This window comes from Canis lupus, chromosome 17, assembly GCF_011100685.1.
Source record: "Canis lupus familiaris isolate Mischka breed German Shepherd chromosome 17, alternate assembly UU_Cfam_GSD_1.0, whole genome shotgun sequence".
Classification (NCBI taxonomy): domain Eukaryota; kingdom Metazoa; phylum Chordata; class Mammalia; order Carnivora; family Canidae; genus Canis; species Canis lupus.
Genome location: NC_049238.1, coordinates 20,816,574 through 20,839,532, shown reverse-complemented (window position 1 = coordinate 20,839,532; position 22,959 = coordinate 20,816,574). Strand labels below are relative to the sequence as shown.

The 22,959-nt window shown below is 53.8% G+C and overlaps 1 protein-coding gene across 1 annotated transcript in view; it reads right to left on the bottom strand.

Moving 5' to 3' along the window:
• Window positions 1-2,984: 2,984 nt before the first annotated feature.
• The window catches only part of KCNK3 (potassium two pore domain channel subfamily K member 3), a 38,254-nt gene continuing 18,279 nt past the window's right edge, over window positions 2,985-22,959 (bottom strand). The window contains 2 exon segments of the mRNA XM_038561008.1: window positions 2,985-5,657; window positions 5,659-6,287. Of these exon segments, the coding sequence (XP_038416936.1) occupies window positions 5,349-5,657; window positions 5,659-6,287 (938 nt within the window). The 3' untranslated portion in view covers window positions 2,985-5,348.

Sequence of the window (22,959 nt, the reverse complement as noted above, 5' to 3'; positions counted from 1 at the left end):
CAAAATTTCTTCCTCTGAAAAAGGAGCTGGGCCAAGGATCCAGGAGAGAGAGAGAGAGAGAGAGAGTGTGTGTGTGTGTGTACTTCTTTGCAATCTTCCAAAGGTGGTGGCAGTCCCCAAGGCTGTTGTTCCAACATTATTGCCACCTGGACAAGAGGAAGGGACTGTGTCCACTGTAGACCTCTTCTTTGGGGGGGGTCCCTTGGGAAATGGAGTCTCTCAACCTTCAAACCTGAACCCAGCTCTGGGAGTCCAAAGGGGCTCCCACTGTATGCTTCTTAGTGGACATGGCCAGATGTGCTCTGGCTGGAAAGGCTGGTGTAGCCAACATGAGCAGTTGCTCTTTCCTCCGGCAATATGCCTGTCCTACAGAAGTCTTCCCTTGACCCTGGCTTTCTGAGATGAGTTGTGGGGTTACTGGTGGGCTTGGTGGAGGGCAATACTGAGCCTGTAAAAAGAGCTAAATGGTCTTGAGTGGGAGTTGGGAGGATCTCAGGTAGACAGGATTTCTTAGCTCCATCAGAGTCCGCCATCTTTGGAGGGTGACATTTTTTAGGTTTATAGTATTCCCTCTCACCAAGATTCTGAATTAGAAACGACACGTTCTGAACAGCTCTGTGACTTCTGCCGAACCTTCCCTGAAGCCATGGACCACGCTGGTGAAAGAACACAGCCGGGTGGGTGAGAGCACATGCTGGCGGGCCATTGGGCCTGGGCTCAGATCCCAGCTCTGCCACCGATCCACAGCTTGATCTTGGCAAGTGAGCTGCTCCAGGCCTTGGTTTGAGTGGACCCATGATTGAGAATAACATACGTATCTTGCAAAGGTCATGGTCCTCAGTTATAGAAAGACTTATAAGCTAAACTCCTTTTAGAATTTCTTGAGGGGGCAGGACCAGCCGCTCTATGAGGCAGAGATTTTACTAGATCGGCATGTCCCAAAGCGTGCTCCGTGGAACACCGGGTGTGCGGAGATGACATGCAGAGGGTCTGGGGCTGCGAGCGAGTTTGGGCAGAGCTGGGTTATGTACAGGTAAACAGCTGTGTTGGCTGCAGGGCTTTCCCCAACCTTTACTAAGCCCAGATAGCTCAGGAAGCTCCAAGAGCGAGTGTTTTCTTAGCACTCAGTGTTTCCTTAGAATCATTTGCCTGTGGAACTCTTTTCCCACAAGGCATACCACAGGACACATTTTGGGAAGAGTTGTCATTGCACGCCTCTTTCTCTCTGGGCTCCCAGGAAGATTCTGCCTCTATCTGAAGCTTACACAGAGTAACCACATCAGCGGGGATCTTGGTATATTTATACCCCACATCCACTCTGCGGTGCTGGTTTTCTATTTTTGTTTTGCTGTACATATATTTTTTAGTGCAGGATGCCTCAGATGCTGTGTGGAAGCAAGGAGGGTGGAGATGGCATCCTGTGGAGATAAAGAGCCCGCAGTAGTTCTCCAGATAGTTCTGAGTCCTTAGGAGCTGGAGGCAGGGGCTGGGGTGCAGTTCATCACTGCCATCATTCTGATCACCCCTCGGGACACTGGGGTGAATGTAGCCCCTTGGGGATTCCTTCCAGTTCTGATCATTTTGCCCCCAGTGAGGAATAAAGGAGGGCAGATGTCAGATGTGTATGTCATACAAGAGCTGCTTAAGAACGTAAAAGCAACCTTGCACTGGTCACTGCTGACCTCAGAAATGACGTCATTTCTATTGCTGCATTTAGCTTTGCTAAGAAGACAGAGAGAGCCGGGCCATGGGCAGGAAGCCCTGGCTTGTGACGAGGTGGTCTTAGGTATGGGTGAGCCAATTGGGAATGAACGTCCCGGCCTGCCATGGCCACCCTCAGAGCTGTGGGCCAGCAAGGAGCATGTCCCAGGAGCCTGCCTGCAGGGGCAGGGAGCAGCCAGGAGCACTGTCACATGGAGACGGCTGGGTCCTGTCTCCTGGGAGAGGGGTCTTTCTTTGAACTCTGAACTCTGAACCCCCAATAAATAGATCTCTCCCTGTATATTTCAAATAATCCAAGTGTGTAGATGGGGGGCCTTGGAGAAGTTGCCCCTACCAACCCCCCAGCTCCCTATTTCCCTGGAGCATTTCAATCTGCAGGGAGCAAATCAGAGAAATCAATTTAGTGGGTTGTGATCAGCATTTTATAACATGAACTAGGATAGAAAGTATTAGAATGCTTTGGTGGTGATAGTGGGGGTTAAGTGTTATTTCATGAAAGATAGATAGGCAGAAAGGCATGCAGATAGATCGAAATGGGGTTGTGGTGGATAAGGTGTTACTATAGGTTGTACTCAGGGACATCTGGGAGCCTCTGGCACCAGCTGAGAGGGTGCATCTGCTCCCTGGGTCTGTCCTGGGGACTGGGGCCCCAGTTCCAACGGAGTTGTCCCTCCACACCCAGAGAGAAATATACCCTGAAGACAGAGGCTTGTGATGTGTCTTCCTTTGAAAAAGACATTTTTGTGTCAATCAGACCACTGATGCCTGGGAGTCCCCACTGGTAGAGAAGGGAATCCCCATTCTGGCAGACAAGGAGGTGTCATTGTCAGCTGGGGTGTGTCCAGTCAGACTCTGCAGGCTGCACGAGGAGGCGGAATGCTAGATTTGGAATTTTCAGTTCTGGTTCTAATCCTGGGTCTGCCACTCACTGCTGTGTGACTTACGGAATGTGACTTGCCCGCTCTGGGTTTCTGTGTACTCACATACGAGGGGAGGACTGGACCAGGTGATTTCTCTTCTAAGGTCTTATCTTGCTCCTATAGTTGTTCCAGGATGGCACTGAGAAAATCTGGGTCTTGGAGGAAATTACAAAAGGGATGCCAGTGTTGCTCCCAGATTGCTTCCTATCACTCCTGAAGCAAAGGGTTTGGTCAGCCTGAGGCCGATCAGCTAGGTGTGTCCATAGACCTTGGTGGTGGCAGGGGGATGGCCGCTCCCTGGCAGTGCCAAGGGTATACGATACAGAGGCAGCTGAGCCTGAGCCTGGTCTCCATGGACAGCATTTATTAGACGCCATTCTCAGTGTGAAGACAGATAGGCAGGAGGGGAGGAAGGGAGGCCGTGGCAGCCATAGCCTTTGGGGTCCAGGGGCTGCCCGGGGTGGGGCGTGGGCGTGGGGGCGTGTCACCCACATGTATTGCATATTCTGTGGCAGTGTGCCCAGGCATAAGGCATTGGGGAAGCAGAAAGGCTGCCTGCAGTGGGAGGGCGTGAGGGGGGAAGCAACATCGGCCTTCCAGCTCCCTGGGAAAGACCCAGCTGGAGACCGAGCAGTCTGCCATGCTCTGCTGAGGACTGTTTGGCCTCCTTCCTCACCATCTCCCTGCAACTTTGGTTGTGGCTCCCTCGGGACTGACGGGACAGGACCCCTCGAGGGCAGGGTCACACACAGGACAGAGGCAGCCAGCACTGCCCCCCAGCCCCACACATAAACACAGAGGGCACCCCTGGGTCCCGGGCCCTCTTCTCCTTGGCACCTGGGCAGCCAGCTCCTCCACACCGAGACAGGACTGACACACAGGCCAGACGTCTTGTCTTTCAGGGGTTCCCAGAGGCTGGAGCATGCGGCTGGGGTGCAGCCGAGGCTGAGCACCCTCTGGGTCCCCCACCCCAGCTTCTCTGAATACCAGGACTGGCCTTGCTCAGCAGTGGTAGGGCGCTGACATGGGCACAACACAGGAGGGCAGTCTTGAGTGGGGGAAGGCCCCTCACCCGCCCCTCGATGCTGCCCTGAGACAGTTCCAGCTCCAGCTGTGGATCCCAACAGTGGAGTCTAGGGTCTCACCTCCATCTGCTGCTCTGTGTCAGGGTTTCTGGTTGCAGGTGGGGTCGGCAGCGGGCACATCAGGTCCAAACTCCCTACCTGGGAGGGGCATCCCTTGCTGCAGCCTTAATTTATCTCCAGCTACCTGGGACCCGGGCACCATCACTGGCTGTAGAGCCAGGGATAATGTCCCAGTAGGATATGCTTGACAGTTCTCTAGCTCATTCTACCCAATTCCCAACCCCCTAGAGCCCCAGCCAGGAGCTTGGCTTTCTTCCATGAGCCTCAGCCCTGCTTCCTTGTTTGTGAGCAGGCAGTCCAGAGACTGAGGGGTCCTGCCTACCTCAGGGTCCCAGCCAGAGCCCCTGGCTCCCTGCCAAGTGGCGTAGATGCTGAGCCCCAACAATGGCTCAGTCCTGGGGTCTGCCTCCGGTTTAAGCCCCCGTGGCTCACACCATGCCTGGGTGTGTAGGGCAGGAGCTCTGCTTTCAACAGTGGGCAGAGGAGTCAGAAGGAAAGGGCGCTGAGGCTTAGAACAAGCAGCCTGGGTTCTTGTTCCCCTGTGCCTTTTGCTATCTGTGTCACCTCGGGCAACTCACTTCCCCTGTCTGGGAGTCAGTGTCACCTGTAAAACGGGGATGAGAACTCCTGCCCTGGTGACCTAACCGGGGCATTGTGAGAATCAAGCGAATGAATAGTCAGGACAGGGTTTTCAGAGGCTAAACTCATTCCACAGATTTAAGAGTTGGTTGTTGTCAGCAGTGGCCGGGGATGGCAAGTATGAAGTTTTCTGTTCAATTCTAAGGGCAGTGTCTGAGGCTGGACTTCTCTCACCCCTATGTGGGCTGGAGGCCAGTAAAGTCTCACCTACCACTAGACCACCCTGCAGCCTGGAGGGCCACTACCTCCCCCTCGCTTCCCTGTCCCTCCTGCAGCCTGCCCGTCCTTGTTTCAGTCGGCCTGCCTTCTGGGGACTAGCTCTAGGGACTGCTGGCTTTCCACTTTCTCCATAACTGCGAAGCCATGCAAAACAACACAAAAGGTAGTGGGAGGTTGGGAGACACAGCTGGGGATGGGGAAGGGGAGTGGGGCTGAGTGGGGGTGACCTGAACAAAGACACCCTGGCTTTTGGAGCCTCGGGAAGGTGGGAGACCTGGCAGGACAGAGGTATAAATAGAGATGCAAACTTACACGGAACACGAAGTTCCCTCCGCACGGAGGAGGAGGGTGGGGGTGGTCTGGGTACCAGCAGGGCCTCTGAGAACTGGGGAGCTCCTTCGATTTCCAGAGGGACGGGAGGCTCCCAGCTTCTGCCTTCCTTCCCCCACCCCCACCCCCCGAATTTCACATTTCTCGGAATTTGCAGGGCACGGATGTCCTGAGACATCCTCAGAGCCCGGGCTCCTGCCGGCTGGTGCACGAGCAGGCACAGTTGGAGATGGGGGGGTCAGGGGAGGGGTGAGGAGGGGCGTGGGGGGAGCCCCGAGGGGCCTCCTCCAGGACCCCTGGGGCTCCTCTGGCAGGAGCGCCCCCTCCCCCGCCCCGCCTGCACCCCCAGGCGCTCCGGGCCCCGCAGGGGCGTTCACACGGAGCTCCTGCGCTTCATGAGGCCGCGGAAGGTGGACAGGCTGTGCAGGCCCGTGGACACGGAGCTGATGGCCGAGCGCTGCGCCCCGCTGCACAGGCAGCGGTGCGAGGGCGTGTCGCTGTAGCGGCCGCCCCCGCCCGGCGACGAGTGGCTCTGCTCGACGCACGTGTCGGACGTGGAGAGGTCCCGCGGGATGATCATGGGGATGGAGTACTGCAGCTTCTCGCGGCTCTTGTACCAGAGGCACGAGCACATGGACTGGAAGTGCAGCACCTCGGCGTACACGTTGCGGAAGCCGCCGCCCGCCCGCCGCCGCCGTGGACGAGGCGGTGTCCGTGGTGTGCGCGCTGCCACCCGTGCCCCCGCCGCCGCCCCCGCCCGCGCCCGCGCCCGCGCCGCCCCCGCCCGCCTGCCCGTTGCGCGTGAGCAGCGCGCGGTGCTCGGCGTCGCGCTTCTCGTCCTCGGCGTTCATGGTCATGAAGCGCAGCACCACGAGGTTGAGGAAGGCGCCGATGACCGTGAGGCCCGTGAGGATGTACACGAAGCTGAAGGCCACGTACTGCGGCTGCGTCTGCAGCGCCTGGTCCTTCTGCAGCGCCACGTAGTCGCCGAAGCCGATGGTGGTGAGCGTGATGAAGCAGTAGTAGTAGGCCTGGAAGAAGGTCCAGTGCTCGTAGTAGGAGAAGGCGGCGGCGCCGATGCACAGCGTGCTGATGCACGAGAAGAAGCCGATGAGCACCATGTTGGCCATGGACACGTCGGCGCGCCGCATGCCCAGCCCCCTCTTGGCGCGGTGCAGCAAGTACTTCACGAAGGTGTTGATGCGCTCGCCCAGGCTCTGGAACATGACGAGCGTGAGCGGGATGCCCAGAAGCGCGTAGAACATGCAGAACACCTTGCCGCCGTCGGTGCTGGGCGCTGCGTGGCCATAGCCTGGGGGAAGGCGGGGGAAGAGGAGAGAAAGCACGCACTGTGGGGCCGCTCTTCCAGAAACCCTGCCCCTTCCCCCGAGATCTCTGCCCTCCACCTCCCCCGGCTTGGCAGATTCGGGCCTCTCCTTCCAGCCGACACTAACGGGTGCATCCTTGACCCCCCACACCGTGCCAGTTCCTCGTTGATGCTCTTGGTCGACTCCATAGGGTAGGTGGGAAGGAAAGGAGGAAACTGGGAGGGTTAAGCGATTTTTCCAAGGTCCCACCGTTTGGAAGTAGACCAACCTCACCTGCGTGTGAACGGGAGTCTGTTTGGCTACAAAGACCTAACTTTGCTAAATCTAGAGAAGAAGCTGACTCATAATGCAGTGGGAACTTCGTCCAGAGGTAGCAGAGATAGTGTGAAGGGTACTGGCAGGTCATCTGGGAGACCTGGGTTCTAGTTCAGTGTCTGGGGGCTTTGGACCTGTTCCTTGTCCTCGCTGGACCTCAGTTGCCTTGCTGTAAGGGGTGGGAGTGGACATCCCATGATTCACTGTGGAGGGAAGGACACTGAAGCATGCATGGATGGCTCCTTGATGACTCCCCTGCTGCCAGCCAAAGCTTATGAGGGTAGTTGGCAACTGGGGCCCTCCAGTCTCCCTGAGGCAGCTGGCCTACTAGTGTCAGGGGAGAAAGGAGACATTGCCTCTCTGCCAGCTGGATGAATGATGCTCCAGGGTCTTCACTGGCCCAGTCTGGAGCCCTGGGGTCATCTTCTGTGCCTGGTCCTGAAGTAGAGTCTGTCCTCATGGAGAGGTGGCTTTGCCCCTGGTAAAGCAGAGACTTTGCCTGTCCTTCCAGGTGTTTCTATCACCAGCCAGACAAAACCGACCCCTGTCTCCTCCACACTGCCCCCAGCCTTCACTAAGCAGGGAGCTGGGCAGAGGCAAAGCTTCCCTCTGAACCAGCCACGAAATGGCCTTAGGTCAGGAGTTGTGCCTGGAGACCTGGAGGGGAAAAGACCCTGGATAGGAACTCAGAAGCCCTAAGCACACATTCTGGCCCTGTCACTAGGGGCTGTGTGACCTTGGGCAAATTACTCCCCCCCTCTCAGAGCATGTTTCCTTATTTGTAAAATGAGGTCTGCTGGTCCTGGTCCTGCTTTTTTCACTGGGCTGTTAAGATACTTATTACTTTTATTAGTAGGATTATTATAATAAAATAATGCTGGTTGGCAGGATTTCCAATTTCCTCCTAAGTCTTATCAAAATGTAACCAAAAGCTTCTTTTTCCATGCAGCTGTCCAGGATTCCTCACTGGAAAAGATCTTCTCTGCTTTGAGTGGCACTGAGAATGTTCAGCTTTTGAACTCTAGGGCCAGTATTACCACCATCCCTGCTCTGTTCCCTAGGTCCCCCAACCACATATGTACAGTTAACCACTGGCTTGGGGTGAAAGGGTGGGCACTGCAGCACCTTGTCATGTTTCTGTCAAGCTTCCCCTCCCCGTTGCCAGCCACACCTGTGGAGCATGCCCAAAACATGTGGATGGCAAGGTAGGGCACCATGTACTTTGGTGTCTATTCTGAATTAGAATTCTGACTCTGCCATTGGCTGCTTTATTTTTGTTTTTAAAAACAAAACATGTGAGCCTCAGTTTCCACATGTGTAAAATGGGGCTAGTAAGTAGAAAGTCTGTCTCACAGGGCTTTTGGGAGAAATAAATGAGATAATGTGTATAATGCACTTAGCCCACTTAGCCTAGAGTCTGGTACATATCAAATGCTCAATAATGGCTCACTATGATTAGTAATGAATGAAGTGCCAGATCTCCCTCACATTTCCAGGCGGGGGCGGGGGGGGGGGCGGCAGTTCAGTTCCAGTCAAGCTGGCATCTCTATTAGCCCAAGGCCATTTGAATCTTAAAGCTCAGGAAGATCCGGGGACAGCTGCTTGGAGTGTGTGAGGCTGTGGGATGCCCTTAGAATGGACTCCCCTGCCCTCCACCAGGGCACCTAGCTGGTTGACTGTGTCACTCTGTGCCAGGGGCCTGGATAGCTGAGCTGTTGAGCTGCCATGCCTGCCTGGCCTGTCTGTGTCCCAGCAGGGCGAGAACAGATTGTGCCCGCCAGCTCGGCCAAGGCAGCCAGACCACAACTCACCTCGACAGCTGGGCAGGCCTGAGCCAGAGCTACATCTTATCCTGTCCTTCCCTGTCCCCCAGGCCAGCACTGCCCTGGGTGTGGGGGAGGGCATGGCACTGGGGATGGGGCTGGACATTGATTGGGTAGCATGGGCCCAGCCCCAGCTTGACCACATGCTGGCTGTGTGACCTTGGGTGAATCCATTCCCTTTCTGGACCTCTTTTGCCTTGTCTTCACTCTGGGGGATTGAGCTGCAGCTGTTAATACCCAGCCTATTGGGTGGGGGGATGGGGTAAATGGGTGACAGGCATTAAGGAGGGCACATGATGAGATGAACACTGGGCATTATACTTATGTTGGCCGATTGAATTTAAATTAAAAAAAAATTTAAAAAATACCCAGCCTGGTTGCCCAACACAGCTGCCGTCAGGAGTAAAGTAGAGACTGGCTGTGCAAATACTTCAGAACCTGTGGGGCTCGTGATGAAGCAGTGGTGATGGGATCTCACAGGGAAAAGGCTGCCTGGAGTGTGGTCAGGGCAACCTCTGTGGGGTCAATGGTAAGGACCTCCCCTCTCACCACCACCACCACTACCACCTTGCCCTGTGCTCATTCAGAGGCTCTGACTTCTCTGGGACCCATCGTTATTTAGGAAAACCCAGTGTCTGCTGGCCTGGCAGCACTGTGGCTGCCCACAAAGCCCCCAGCTGCAGAGAGGTCATCCCTGGTCTAAATACAGCCCATGTCCCAGCAGACGTGAAGCCACCTTCTTCCCCTGGGCCTGTCTGCACCCTCCTGGCCTCTGCTGGCTCAGGTCCTGAGGGCCTTTGTGTTTTCCCCAGCTCCCAGCCAGAGGCAACAACTCCTTCCTCTGCCTGCCTTCTATTGGTGTTCAAAGCAGTGGCACAGCCAGGCTTACCCAAAGGCTTTTATCAAGCCAGAGCCTCATGCCCCGCTCTATGCACTGTCCTGTCCAGGGTGGCCCCAGCCTGGATGAACCTCACCCTTGGGGTCAGATGCCTCCTGCTGCCCACCCTTCCTCCCTCCCTCCCATGGGCTGAAGCTTAAGGTCTTATCCTTCAGATACATTTTAGACTTTAATCCCGAAAAACTTCCACAAGGCCATGATTATGACTATCTCTGTTTTATAGCTGAAAAAGGCTGGAGAGGCCTTGTGAGTTGGCCAAGGCCTCTAGGACTTTCTGACTCATCGCTCATTCCGATGCCTCAGAGCCGATTCATCACCCAGGAAGGGTGAGCAGGATGGGAAACTGAGACCCTGAGAGGAGTGCCATCCACTTGGAGCCTCATCCTTGGGCACTGCCCGGAGCCAGATGTGGCTCAAGTGGCAGCAAGAGCGCCATGCCCGGGAACCAGATGCTTCTCTGAGTACCTGGCCCAGAGTAGGCGTGCCCTCGTCCCCTCATCTGTTCCCTTGTCACTGGGTGAAAGGGCAAGGGAGCTGTGAGGACCTGCTGACGTGGGCTCCCAGCTGGGAGGAGTGCCAGCTAGGGTGGAGCCACTCCCGGGGGGCCCTGGAACTTCTGGGAAGTAACTGGGAGTTTGGCAAGGCCTGTCTGCCTGCCAGCAGGCCCGCCGCCTACCGGGTCCTTGCCCACGTCAGGCGTGGGTTTACGAGAGAAGGGGCAGAAGGTTGTCCCCACCTCCTTGCCGTCCAGCTCTGCAAGTCTTTGGGCAAGGGGCTCCCTCAGTCCTTGTGTATCGCTGACACACACAGAAGCTGTGCTCTGGGGCTGATTCCCCGAGGACCTTCCCTCACAGGCCTGATGGACTGACCAGCCACAACTCACACCTCGACCATGAGACTCTAGCCACTCCCTCTCAGAGTACTGGCCCGGGCTGTCACTGCCCCTCATTCTCCCAGCCACCCTTCCTGAATCCACCAGACTCATGGGTTCTCAGAGCCAGAGAAGTGCTTAGTGATCCTCTGACCCAATCCTTGTGGTACAGATGAGGAAATAGAGGCCCAGAGAAGGAGAGGGAGCTGCTCAAGGTCATACAGCCAGTGAATGGCAGCGCAAGGACTATATCCCAGGGTCCTCAGTTCTAAACTCAATGCTCTGCCCTCTGGTGTCTGGCTCAGTGTGACCAAGGTTGACTTGTTCATTCAACAAGGCCCCAGCAGCCCCTGCTTGTGAGCAGCTCAGCTAAGAGATGGTCCTGGAACCTGTCTGGAGGCATAGAATTCACCTGAGGAAGCCAGGTGGCTGGACATGTAAATTAATTATGTGGTCTGACATAAATATTAATTATGGATATTTGGGGCAGCAGGAAAAATGAGAGTGGGGCACGAAGCCTCCAGGCCTCAGTTTCTCTGTTTTCTTCCTGATAATCACCAAGGAACTCGGAAACTGGCCAAAGCTGTCTTCTTGGGAGATGCAGAGGGTGAGGGGTTGGAACCCCCACTCCCTTATTGGATTTTCTTTCCCTGTGGCCTACTTCCTTCTAGTTAAAGCACACATTATCAGTCTGAACCCTTGGTGATGGCCTTGGCTGGACTGGGCTCAGTTGCCCGTTCTCCACTGACTTCATGTGCCCGACAGTCTGAGTGCCTGACCTCTTACCCCTGGCCTAGCTGGCTGCAAAGCTGGAACTCTGACTACAGCCTTGGGTGGAGATGAAAGCATGGGGCTACAGAGGTGGGAGATCTGGAGGTCTGACCTGGCCCTGGCCATAACTGGTTTTGTGTCTTGAGCAAATCCTTTCCCTCCCTAGGCCTGGATCTTCCTCCTCTGTGACATGCAGGTTAGGGCAAGATAAAAGGTTCCCATCATTTTCCCTGCTAGGGGATACCTTTTATTATTTTTTTCTATTAGTCCACCCATTTGTAGAGTCTAAATTTTGAAAGATTTATTTATGAAGTACAATGTGTCGATCAGTGCGGTGTAGCTACGAGATAGAACGGGCGTTGGATAGATAATTGTGAAAGCAAGAATTAATTCTTTCCCCATCTAAGTGAATTAGGAGCAGCCCTGTCAATCAGACTTCTGATTAGCATGGGCTGATTCTAGAGACTGAATTAAGTTATTGTTATGCTTTTAAATACTGAAAATAGATTCTTTCTATTTTCTACAGGGGATCTTGGTGGTTTGGTGGTGTGGATGACCACACAGTGCCTGCAGCCAAACAGAGACCACATTTGGCCGAGCAACTCATCTTCTAGTGTCTAGTGAATATTAATTGAGTATGAATAGTTTGGGGGAAACATCAAGATTAGATGGTCTTTAAAGTTCCTTTTGGCACCAGCAGTCTGATGCGTGTTTCCCAAAGTTAATTTTCTGGAACACCAATTCCAACAGACTGCTATAACTGATGGATGAGCAAAGGGTTGCTTGGTTTGATTAAATTGGAGGAATGCTGGATGCTGAATTTAAGAGGATTGTTATCGCTGGATGTAATTGTAGGCTTCATCAGTGCCATACCTGGGCTAAGGTGTGAGGCGGGTCAAAGTCAGGGGAATGTGCTAAGTTTTCTCACTTATTTGACCTTAGAGGCCTTTCCTTTCAGTGCGCATTGGTGGAGAGGTGTTCCTGGAGCACAGTTTGGGAAATGCCTGTCTTTCACCATGAAGCACTCTAAGGTCTTCCCTCTAGGTCTTTGACTTTGAGATTCTCAGATGTCCAGTCCCTGGTTGGCCCGGCCCTTCTGTAGGTTAGAAACACCAGCCCTTGGCAATGCCTGGCTGCATTCTGTTTCCTGGTTCCCTGTAGACCTAGTTATCTAATGTAAATACAGGCACCAGCCCGGCTAATGTTTGCCCTGAGGGAAGATGGATCAGACCTATGGCCTGAGGCACCTGAAGGCTTGAACTCCTAGCCGAGCTGGGCTGGTGCTCAGAGGTGGACACGGGGCGGAGGATTGACCTTGGAGATGCCTGGGCCTGGTGGGGCAGCCAGAGAGAAGTGGGGGCTTGTGGGAGACTCAGGCCTCTACAGGGAAGTAGCTACAAGACCCAGATGCCCCCTAGAGGGTGGCTGGGCTCTCCCGCAGTGTCTGCAGAGAGCAATCAGGCCTGAACCCGCGGGTGCCCTCAAAAGGCCCACTGAACATCCTGCCTCCTCAGGGCCCAGAGGTGCAGACAGGGAGCCGCCCCCTTGGACTGAAGATGGCAGCAGAGTGGAGCCAGGAAGTGGGACAGGAGGCTCCATAGGAGTCTAATTGGTGTGTTAAAGGAGATGAGGCGGAAGGAAGCTGGCAGGAGTGCCCAGGCACTTGGAAGGAGGGAGGAGGCTGCCGGGCCTAGGGGAGACGCGGAAGGGAATACAGGCCTTCTACTCCAGTTTTACGGTCCAGCTCTCACAACACCTTTCCCAGAACCCTCTGGGATCTTCCCTCGTGCTGGAGGTCTGCTCCCCGCTGCCTGGTGGCAGTGCCGGCCTTTCTGCTCTCAGGTCTGCAGAGGAGCTCTGCGGGGCTCTGACCTCCCAAGGGGCTGGCAAGTCCCCTCAGTGTCCAGCACTAGGCCTGGTGGGAGCCACCGCTCAGAAAATGCTGTTCCACCTGGAAGGTTGGGGTGGGTGGAATCTCCCCTTAGACATCCAGCAGGGGGAGGGGAAGTGGCTTTCCGGCAGGAAGGCCTTCAGTGACTCACACCTCCGTCCTTCCTGTGGCCCCAGGCCCCTGCAAAGTGAGGTCAGCTTCAGGGCTCCAGAAGGAATCCCCCTGCCCTAGGCCTGGGAAAGTACCAGGGCCTCATGGACCTGGGGTGGGGGAAGGGACCAGGGTACAGAACTGGGTCTGGAGTTTGTCCCTTCCAGGCTAGAGCTCCCAGGAAGGATAGCTCTGTAGCACAGCACCCTCCCTCCCTCCCTCCTGCCCCTTCCCAAGGCCTCTTTCCCATCTTCCTAGCTCATCCTCCAGCTCTTCTCTCCATTCCTCACTGGCAGGTGTTCTGCCTGCCCCTGCTTTCCCACCAGACTTGCCACCTGGGGGCCCACTGCTCTGCACCCACTGCTCTGTCCTCTCTCTGTTTTAGCTCTGCCCCGTCCACGGGAGCCCCCCTGCAGTAGTTCAGGGTCCTCTGGTGTAGGACAGCCCCTGCCACTCCCATCCCCCACCCTCCCCTGGCCCACGTGGGATTAGGGGGAGTTAAGGGGGAGGGTGCTGGTGTCATGGAAAATCCCTGCGGCAGCCAAGGTCAGTGTTTGCAGACACAGCCTGGCCTGGAGCCAGGCCTGCCTCCCTGGCCAGCTCCCTCTGGCCTATCCCAGAGGCTGGCTTTGCACAGGGGCCCTCCAAGGCACCCCAGGGCTGCTCTGGGTGCCTGCGGCTGCGAGACCAGTCAGTCCTGGAGGGTGAGACACTATGGAGTTCAACTCGCTCATTTTATAGATGAGTAGACTGAAGCCCAGAGAGGGACAGGGACTGGCCCTAGGAGGCATCAAGTCACTAGCAGAGCCAGGAATGGCTTCCAGGGCCCTCTGTCCTCGTGAGTCTTTTTTTTTATTTTTTTATTTTTTTATTTATGATAGTCACAGAGAGAGAAAGAGAGAGAGGCAGAGACATAGGCAGAGGGAGAAGCAGGCTCCATGCACCAGGAGCCCGATGTGGGATTCGATCCCGGGTCTCCAGGATCGCGCCCTGGGCCAAAGGCAGGCGCTAAACCGCTGCGCCACCCAGGGATCCCCTGTCCTCGTGAGTCTTAACTTCAGAGGGGAACATCCTAAAATCTCTTCTGGTAGGCCAGGAATAGTGAAGGCTATCGTGAAACTCCACTAAATCAGGGGCTAGCTTGAGACTGGGTTAGACTTGAGGTTGGCGATGGGGCCAGGGTAAGTAGACCCAGATGAGGTCAAACCATGGTCCTTGACCTCAAAACACTTTCTATCTGAAGTGAAACAGAGGAAACGCCTCAGTAGAAGCACTTTGGAAAACTTCAGTGTCCTGTACAAAGAAGAGACTGTTATTACACACATTATTCAAATGCCTGGCCTTGGGGGGAATTATCTTAGGAAGAATTGAAAACAGGGGCTGAAGGAGGGCTGGAGGTGGAGACTTCAGTTGGGCCATCAGGAGGGGCTTCCTGGAGGAGGTGGCCTTTGCCCTGAGCTCTGAAGGATGGATGGCGAATGCAGAGTTCTGACAGAGGGGAGCTGCTGAAGCAAAGACACAATGCAAGATGTGTGGCACAGTAGCGGCAGAGAAAATATACCTGTCTGAGGCTAGTGAGCATTCTCACAAAGTGGGGGAAGGGAGACCAACAGACTCTCAGGAAGGCAGCTTTATGATACGCATCAACAGCCTTAGAAATGTGTCTGCCCAGTGACCCTGCAATGCCACTTCTAGGAATCTCTGCTGGGAAAATAACCAGAGATTGGAACAAAGATTTATGAACAAGGATGTTTATAGCAGCATTTTCATTGTGAAAAATTGTAAACAGTCCAAATGTTCACCAATAGGGTTTGGTTAAACATATTAAGGTATATTTATGTGGTGGAATATTGGGCAGCCATTAAATATACTCTTCAGGAGTCTCTTAATTACGTAGAAAACCACCACAGTGTTAAATAAAAATGGCAGGATGCAACACTTTATGTAGAAGGGGATGCTATACTAGATATATAAATATAAAAAAATGTATCTACACACATGTAGAAAGAGAAGCTGGAAAGAAATATACTAAAAAGCTTATAGAGTTTATCTCTGAATCGTGGGCTCATGATTAACTTTAATTTGCTCTTATGTATTATACAATATATATTTTGTATAAAAATCTATTATTTTTATAAGTAGATAGCAACGCATATTATAAATCTAACTGATGAAAACTCTAAATTTTTTGGAGAAGAAAGGTACACTTGAGCAGCGTAGGTTGGTAGGGAGAGCAGGGGCTAAAATGTGAAGTGCTTTAAAGGGCAGGTGTAGGAGTTCAGATCTTAGCTTGAAGGCAGTGAGGAGCCACTCATAGCTCCTGAGTAGGGAGGGGATGTGGCAAAGAAGTGTCAAGATGGATTTTCCTTGCATTCCTATTCAGGGGGTGGCAGTGGGAGATGGGGGGACCAGGAGGTTTCAATGCGCAGGGCCCTGTTGTCAAGTGCTCCGGCCCAAACTGGAGTCAGGAGGGGAGAGGGAAGAGGAGGGAAGAAAGAGTAGATACACAATGTGTGAGATGCTCTTGCATTTGTGGGCTGCAGCCATAAGCTCTGTGAGGGCAGGGATTTTTGTCTCTTGCTACTGTTATTTTCTCCACGCCTGGAAGCATGCTTGGCACATAACTGGCATTTACTTAATCTCTGTTGAGTGAGGCAGTTAAGGGAGGGAGGCATCAACAGGGAGCCTGAGGCCTGCAGCGGGCAGCGTCACACGACAGGGTAGCAACCCTGGTTGTCGTTGGAAGGGCACTGACCTGGGGCTTAGGGGACCTATTACAGGCCAGCTGCTGTGCCCAGTGGTCACAGCCCAGGCCTGTGGCCTGTCTGCATCCTTATGACCAATTGGACAGGATATGTGTGAACTCAGAACTTCTAACAGATTGGATCTGGTGGGGTTTTAAACGAATCCACCAGGGACAGTCTGGCATGGAGAAAGTAATTCTACAGCACAATTTAAAGTGGGCTTGGCTGTCTCGGCAGATGGCCGGAGATACCAGTCCTCCTCTGTGTGCTTCTTGAAAGGCTGTGTCTGTAACTCTGGCATCTGGCTGGCCTGAGTCCTACACTTAACACTTTCTGGCTTTTTCTGTTTTGCCCATGGAGGAGAAGCAGGCATATGTTGGCATCTCCTTGTCAGACTCCCCCAAAAGGGGCTGAACTGCTTCCAACAAGAAGCCCTGTTGTGTCGTGGGGGTAGCAGTGGCCAGCCCAGGTGTTCCCTGTTGGCTGCACCATGTGTCCTGGAGCTGAGCCTGTCCAGAGCCCGGCTGCCTGAAATCTCACCCTTTAGGCAGTGCTCCAGGGGGGGCAGCATGGGCCCAAAGGGGCAAGGGTGCACAGAATTAAAGCACCCAACCAGGAGTCAGAGCCTTGGCTCGCATCCCGGCTCTTGCTACTACCTTGCTGTAAGACAGGAGTTGGCAAACTTTCTTCTATAAAGGGCCAGATAGTAAATATTTTAGATTTCATAGTCCATATGGCCTCTTGCAACTACTCGGCTCTGCCATTATATCAAGAAGGCAGCCATAGACAATATGGAAATGAATGGGTGTGGCTGTGTTCCAATAAAACTTTATTTATAAAAATCAGTGGATGGGCCAAATTTGGTTTCTGGGCCCTCGTTTGCTGAGTCTGCTGTAGGGCCTTTGTTAAGGCATGCCAGCATCCTAAGCCTCAATTTTCTTACCTATCAGATGGAATGTTAGATTAGAAGGTTATTTCTTCTCCAAGTTGTATTTTAGGATTTAATAAATTGCTAGCTCCCCTTGTCCCATGTACCATGCATAGGCCCAGAAGAGAGGAGTGAGTTTTGAGCAGGATCTCGAGCCCAGATCAGCATGTGAAATTGGTGTCCTCGGCTCTTGGAGGCCACAGCTACATTTCCACATTGGTGAACAGCACTCCTGCTTTTCTTCTTCCTGATGAGCTTCTATTCCTCCATCAAAGCCCATTTCAAAAATCACTCCCTCCATGAAGCCTTCCCTGATCCTACTTATCTAAATGAATCAGTTCTCCTGGAACCCTTTATTCATCACTCACCATGCCTCAAACATTCATTCATTCAACTAGCAGACTTTTTGAGTCCTTAATACGTACAGTGCTCTAAGTTCTAGAATAATAATATTTTCTGTTTAAAGGCAATTCTCTTTCCACTGCCCCAGGCTGTCCCAGGACTTCCACAGGAATGAGAGTCAGAAGACCTGGGCTCTGGTTCTAGCTGTGCCACTGGGTGATCATGGGCAAGATCCTACCCTTTTCTTGGCCTGGGATCCTATCAGAAATGAAGAGACTGGAGATGTTCTTGAGGCTCTGTGACATTCTAGGATTCTGGACCTCTAGAGGGGCCTTGTGCCCTGCCCCACAAACAGTGGAGAAAGCACAGTTGGGTCCCCATAACAATGGCATTGAGCCATTGGGTGCACATCAGACACACAGCTGCTGGGGCCTGCATGTCTGTGGAGCTGTGCCAGCCAGCCAGCCCTGAGCAGATGTTGAGGGTCGCATGAGAACCCTTGTATTGTCTTGGGATGGGGCTAGAACTTGCAGTGCTCTGAGTAATGTCCCCTAGCAGAGGCAGATGGCAGCCAAAGTGGACTCTTCAGGCACCAAATCATGCCCCTCACCACACCCGCATCCAGCCTCTTGGCACAGGAGGCCACGTGGAGTCAGGGAGGAGATGGCCACATGTCCTGCCTGGGTCTCCCAGGGCCAAGGTGGGCCAGGGCGCTCAGGGAGTCTTGTTGGTCTACAGGTTCCCCCTACTGACTGCTGAGCCCTGAGGGACCCCTAGCCACACCCCCAGTTAGCCCTGGAGCCTCGAGTCTTTGTTTCTTTTTGTTTTTTTGGATGCTTCTTTGTTTTTTCTTCCATCTCTTTTCTCTTTTCCTTTTTCTCTCCTCCCCCTCCTCTTTTTTTTTTTTAAATTAAATTATCTCAATTTTCTTTTCCTTTTTTTTTTTTTTATTGGAGTTCAATTTGCCAACATATAGCATATTCTTTCTCTTCTTATTTTGTCCTCTCAGACTCCCACTGGACTCTGAGGACAGTGGTGGCGGCTAGTACTTCTTGGTAGCTCAGTGCCTGGCACACAGCTGCTGAGAGTCCTGGGGGTGGTGCTGGTAGTAATACAGTAGTGGTGGTAGTAATAGTAGTAAGTAATGAAGCTTGCATTTTTGAGCATTTGTGTGCCAGGCACTGTAAATAGCATTATTTTAATCTTCACAAAAGTGGTAAAAGAGGTATTACCTCCATTTTACAGGTGAGAAAATGGAGGTACAGAAAGTTTGTGAAACTCATTTAAGACCACACAGCTGGTGGGTAGCTGAGTCAGGGTACAAACACAGGCCTATTGCCTTGCACAGACTAGTTTTCTAGCTGGAGGGACTGAGTCCAGTGGCTGGGTGACTTGGACAAGGCCACACAGGTATGTCGTAGAACCAGGCCTTCCTGCTCTTTCTTCTGCATCTTGGTGGCCTCCAGGCCTTCTGGACTGGGGTCAAAGCTGGTGCCCTCTCCAATTACCATTCCTCCTCCTTCCCATCCGGGCCCTTCTCCCAAGAAGCTGGACCTCGGCGTCCATAGAAGATGACCTCCCTGGCCTGAGCGAGAGGTCAGGAGGCAGTGGGGCACTCAAGAGCCAGCCCTGGGAGAGGGGACACAGCACTTTTGGAGACTGAGTGGAAGCAGGGGACCCAGGAAGGCTGTGATACCTGGCTGGTCTCAAGAACATCAGCTGAAAAATCAGAGAGGCAAAGATGGTTTCATTCCCTCTCAGCTTGTCTTAATTATTAGAACAAACGTTTCTTAAGCACCTCCTCTTTTGCGCCAGGCCCTCTCCTATGTGCCGGGAAAGGACATGGGACAAGGATGGCTTGGATTGTGCCCTCAAGGACCAGAAACAAGCTATTGGGTAGCTGAGAGAAGACCATCCCTTAGGTAAAGACTTTCCCCAGGATGTGCTGAGTCTATGCCAGAGGAACCATTCTGTGACAGGGGGACCGTGGGCACCCAGAAGCCAGAAGGGAGTTGGAAGGCAGAGCAATCTTGCCAACGCTCCTGTGACTGGGAACGTGGCAAGTTCTGTTCCGTAACACCTCCCTTGATACCTGGGAGCATTGTTCAGGGCGGGTGTGAACACTTGGCTGGTGCACAGCATTGCCCAGCCCTCGTTGTCACTGGAAACTGGGCCAAGTTTCCTGTCTGGGGCCATACTCTCTCCTTTGCCTCCTTCCTCCTCCATGCCCTTCTCCTCCCCCACTTCTGTCTTCTCCTCCTCCTCCTCCTTCTACCATTTACTATTTTATTTAAGTAAACTTTTAATTTTAGAACAATTCTAGATTTACAGAATTATCGTGAAGACCTTCCTTCCTTATTCATCACTCCCCGCCTCCCTGGTGCTGATGCAAAGCTGGCTGCTGGGTTCCCGCCCCCCTCCCCCTGCCTCCTTCTTCCCCAGAGCCTTTTGAGGAGGCTTCCTCTGGCTCTGGCCCCAGAGCATCCCCTTCTCTCAGCTCTCTGCACAGCATCCGTCTCTGCCACTCACTTGCCTCTCTTGGCAGACACTGCCTGGCATATTTACCCACCTCCTAATGCACAGCGATGCCTCTGTGAGCGAAGCTTCTTTTATTCAAGTCTCCTTGTGCAGCAAGCAGGGAGGGGGCCTGCTGGCCAGGGGGGTGCTGGACACTGGACCAGGTTTCTAAGAGGCAGTCAGGGCTCAGGCTTGGCCCCCACTGGGTGGAGACTTGCCTCCTGGCCCCCGCTCCATGTGGCTGGCTGTGGGTTGGCAGGTGGGAGGAGGGAGAGGATGATGTATGAGAGGAAGGTGGGTTGGGGGGAGAGCAAGGGAGGGCAATCCCAGGACAGAATAGGGCCTGTGCTTCTTCTGCCCTTGGTGCCCCTACTGCTGAGGACAACAGTATCTGGTACCCCAATGCCCTGGGGTTAATGACCTCTAATCCTCACCATGACCTTCAAGGTAGGAGTATTAGCTCCATTTGGATGAGGAAACCAAGCCTCATGGAGGCTAAAGGAGACCTGCCCAAAGTCATACTGATAAAAATTGGCAAAGCCAAGATTCAACATAGATTTTTGGCCTTCAGAGTCCAGGCACTGTCAGGTGTCCCTGGGACTGTGCACGTTGTTTATTGAGCATGGAAAGTGTGTCCAATGGGCTGTCATCCTAAGATCGCTGTAAGCTCTTCAGGGCAGGACAGTGGTTGTTCAAAGTGTGAGGAGGGAAGTGGTGTCCCTCCAAAGGCTAGTCCTTTCCATCCCAGGGAGCAGCCCTTTGGAGGTCTCTTTGTAGACTACTAGGATGCTTCAGTATAGCCCTGAGCTAGACATAGCAGGAAGTGAGGAGGAGGCAGCTAGAGGGCAAAGGGCCAGGGCCCTGAGGGAGGCTGTCTTTGGTGGACATGGCTGGAGTGCCTGTCCCCTTCCTGTAACACCCTTAGACCTTGGCCAAGGCCAGTTGACCTCGAGGTGGCCTCTGATCCAAGAGGACCCAAGCTATCAACTGGGCTGAGCCAATCAGGTTACCTTTCCCAGGAACTGTAATTATGGGCTGACAAGCTGGTCAGCTTTGCAGGGCTGAGCTGCAGAGTTATAACGGGTTGGGTCCTGGTGGGCCCATAGTGAGCCAAAGTCACACGTGAGTCAGAGTTTCAGAGGAAGAGAAACAGAGTGACTGGGCACAGCAGAAACAGGGGTGTTGTAGAGAGAGGGAGGGATGGGCCTGGGTTTCTGATTACTGGCCTTCACACTGGCTAAGCATTGCAGGTCTGTTTACGTGCACTGGCCCAAAGGGGCACTGCGCCTTTGCTAAACTCAGCTGCGACACATGGAGGGGCTGGGCTCCCAAGCACTGAACAAGGTGTGCCCTTCGAGGTAAGCAGCACAGCAGAAAGGCCTTGGCTGGGTTTCAGGAGACCCACATGAGCACAACACTCCACATTATTTAGGAACATTTCAGTTGGTTCTGTGTGGCCTGCTGGGCAGGGGTGGTCTGCATTCAATAGCTGGGGAGAGTGAAACCTGGGAAAGTGGGTGTCTCACACAGGGTTAGAGCCCCAGAGCTGGTCCTGAGACTCAGGTCTCCTGATTCCAGGCCAGCTGCCTCTCCCACAGCTCACACTGCCTCTCCGATCCCCTCTCTTGCTGGCCTGGGGTTTAGAAATACAGTGTGTAAAGTACCTAGTACAAGGTCTGGCGCATGTAGAGTCTCAGAAAGTAGGAGCTGTTATTATTGTTATTACTTTTTTTTGAGCACAGCTCTGAGCCGTCACTCACCATTCAGAAGCCTTCCTTAGTTCCCCAGATGTACAGACATAGTCTAGGGGGTCCTGGTCCAGCACATGGACTGTATGGCCACAACTTTACCCCCTACCAGGCCTGCTCTCTTCTGACTCCCCTCTCTTGCGAGGGTTCCCTGCATCCTTTCCACACTTCATCTCTGAGCCCTTCCTCATATTGCAGCTACCTGGGATGCCCTCCTTCATCTCTCTTGCCCTCCAGGGACAGCTCCAGGGCCACTTCCTTGGGCACACCTTCCCTTGCCCCCACCATGCTCTGCGAGATGTTAGGCTTTTGCCGGGAGGTGGGTCTCTCTCCGCTGGCCCACCTTGCCCGCTGTCCATAGTGGAATCCCAGCAGATGTGGGAAGCTGGTCTTGATGGATGGGTTGGGTTTGTTGTGGGGGTCTTGGAGTGAGTGTGGCTCCCGTAGGCCCTGTCTCTACCACCTGCTTCCATACTCTCCTTTCTGGTCATGGCTAGTGGCCCAGACAACTCTGGGCTGGCAGGGAATTTGGGAACAGATGCCAGGAGATGTGAGGGAGGCTTTTCTTAGGCTCAGCACTCTCCCCAGGGCTCAGGAGCTCAGATGGTGCAGACTGGCATAGTGCCCAGGAGCAGAGGGACTCCAGGCAACAGGGACTTCAGCCTGGAGCCAGCTGCTGGGACCTTCTCTTCCTCTGAGCCAGCCTGCAGATGTGGTGTCCCCACCCCCACTAGTCTCACAAGCACGTGTGCACTCACAACCACATGCTCACACACACGCTCACTCCAACACCCCACAGGACCCCACAGTAGCCTCTTGGCATGGTTCCGTCCACCATCCAGAGCAGAGCATGTGAGAAGCAGATGGGCTCTGGGGCGGACAGGGAGGCAGGAGAGTCTGTACCTCAATAAAGGAAGAAGGGAGCCCTTCCCAGGACCTGGCCTCTGGGCCCTGCTGTTCCTTCAAGTCATTAAGGATTTAAAGTCCCCAAATCTGTTCTGTATGTTGGCAAATTGAACACCAATAAAAAATAAATTTATTATTAAAAAAAAAAAGTCCCCAAATCCAGCCCCTCCCCCACAAAGATTCTTCCCAGAGGCCTAAGATTCCATCACTCTCCATGGAAACACGTTTCACTGAACCCTACGCCCTGTCGGAAATGCTCCTTAGGCGGAATGAAATGACCAAGGCTCAGGCCCTGTCCTTTCAGCCTGTTGTCCTCACTGGAGACAGTGAGCAGCTGTCCCCATCCTTGGGGACACTGCCCTTCACACCGAGACAGAGGCAGACGCTCAGCCCCCAGCCTGCCTCCCGCTGCCTGGCTCACCCTGGCCTTGCCACCTCTCTTCTGACCTCTGATTTCCCAGCCTTTCCAATGGTCTCTCACTCCGCCACCCTCCAAGCCCTGCATCCTCACGGCTGTTCACGGCACAGGCACACAGTCGGGGATAATAGGAGAATGACTTCAAGGCTCCCATGGCCCATAGAGGCTGTCTATTTAAGCTTCGGTGCCCTGAGCGTGCTTTTTATGGGGCCAAGAGTTCCAAGCTGGGCAGCGTCCCCAGGACCCAGGCCTACTCCCCAGCTGCTGCTTTGCACTCCTGCCGTGCTCCCCACTCCACCCCACCCCAGTGTGGAGTCTGGGCGAGCTAGCCTTC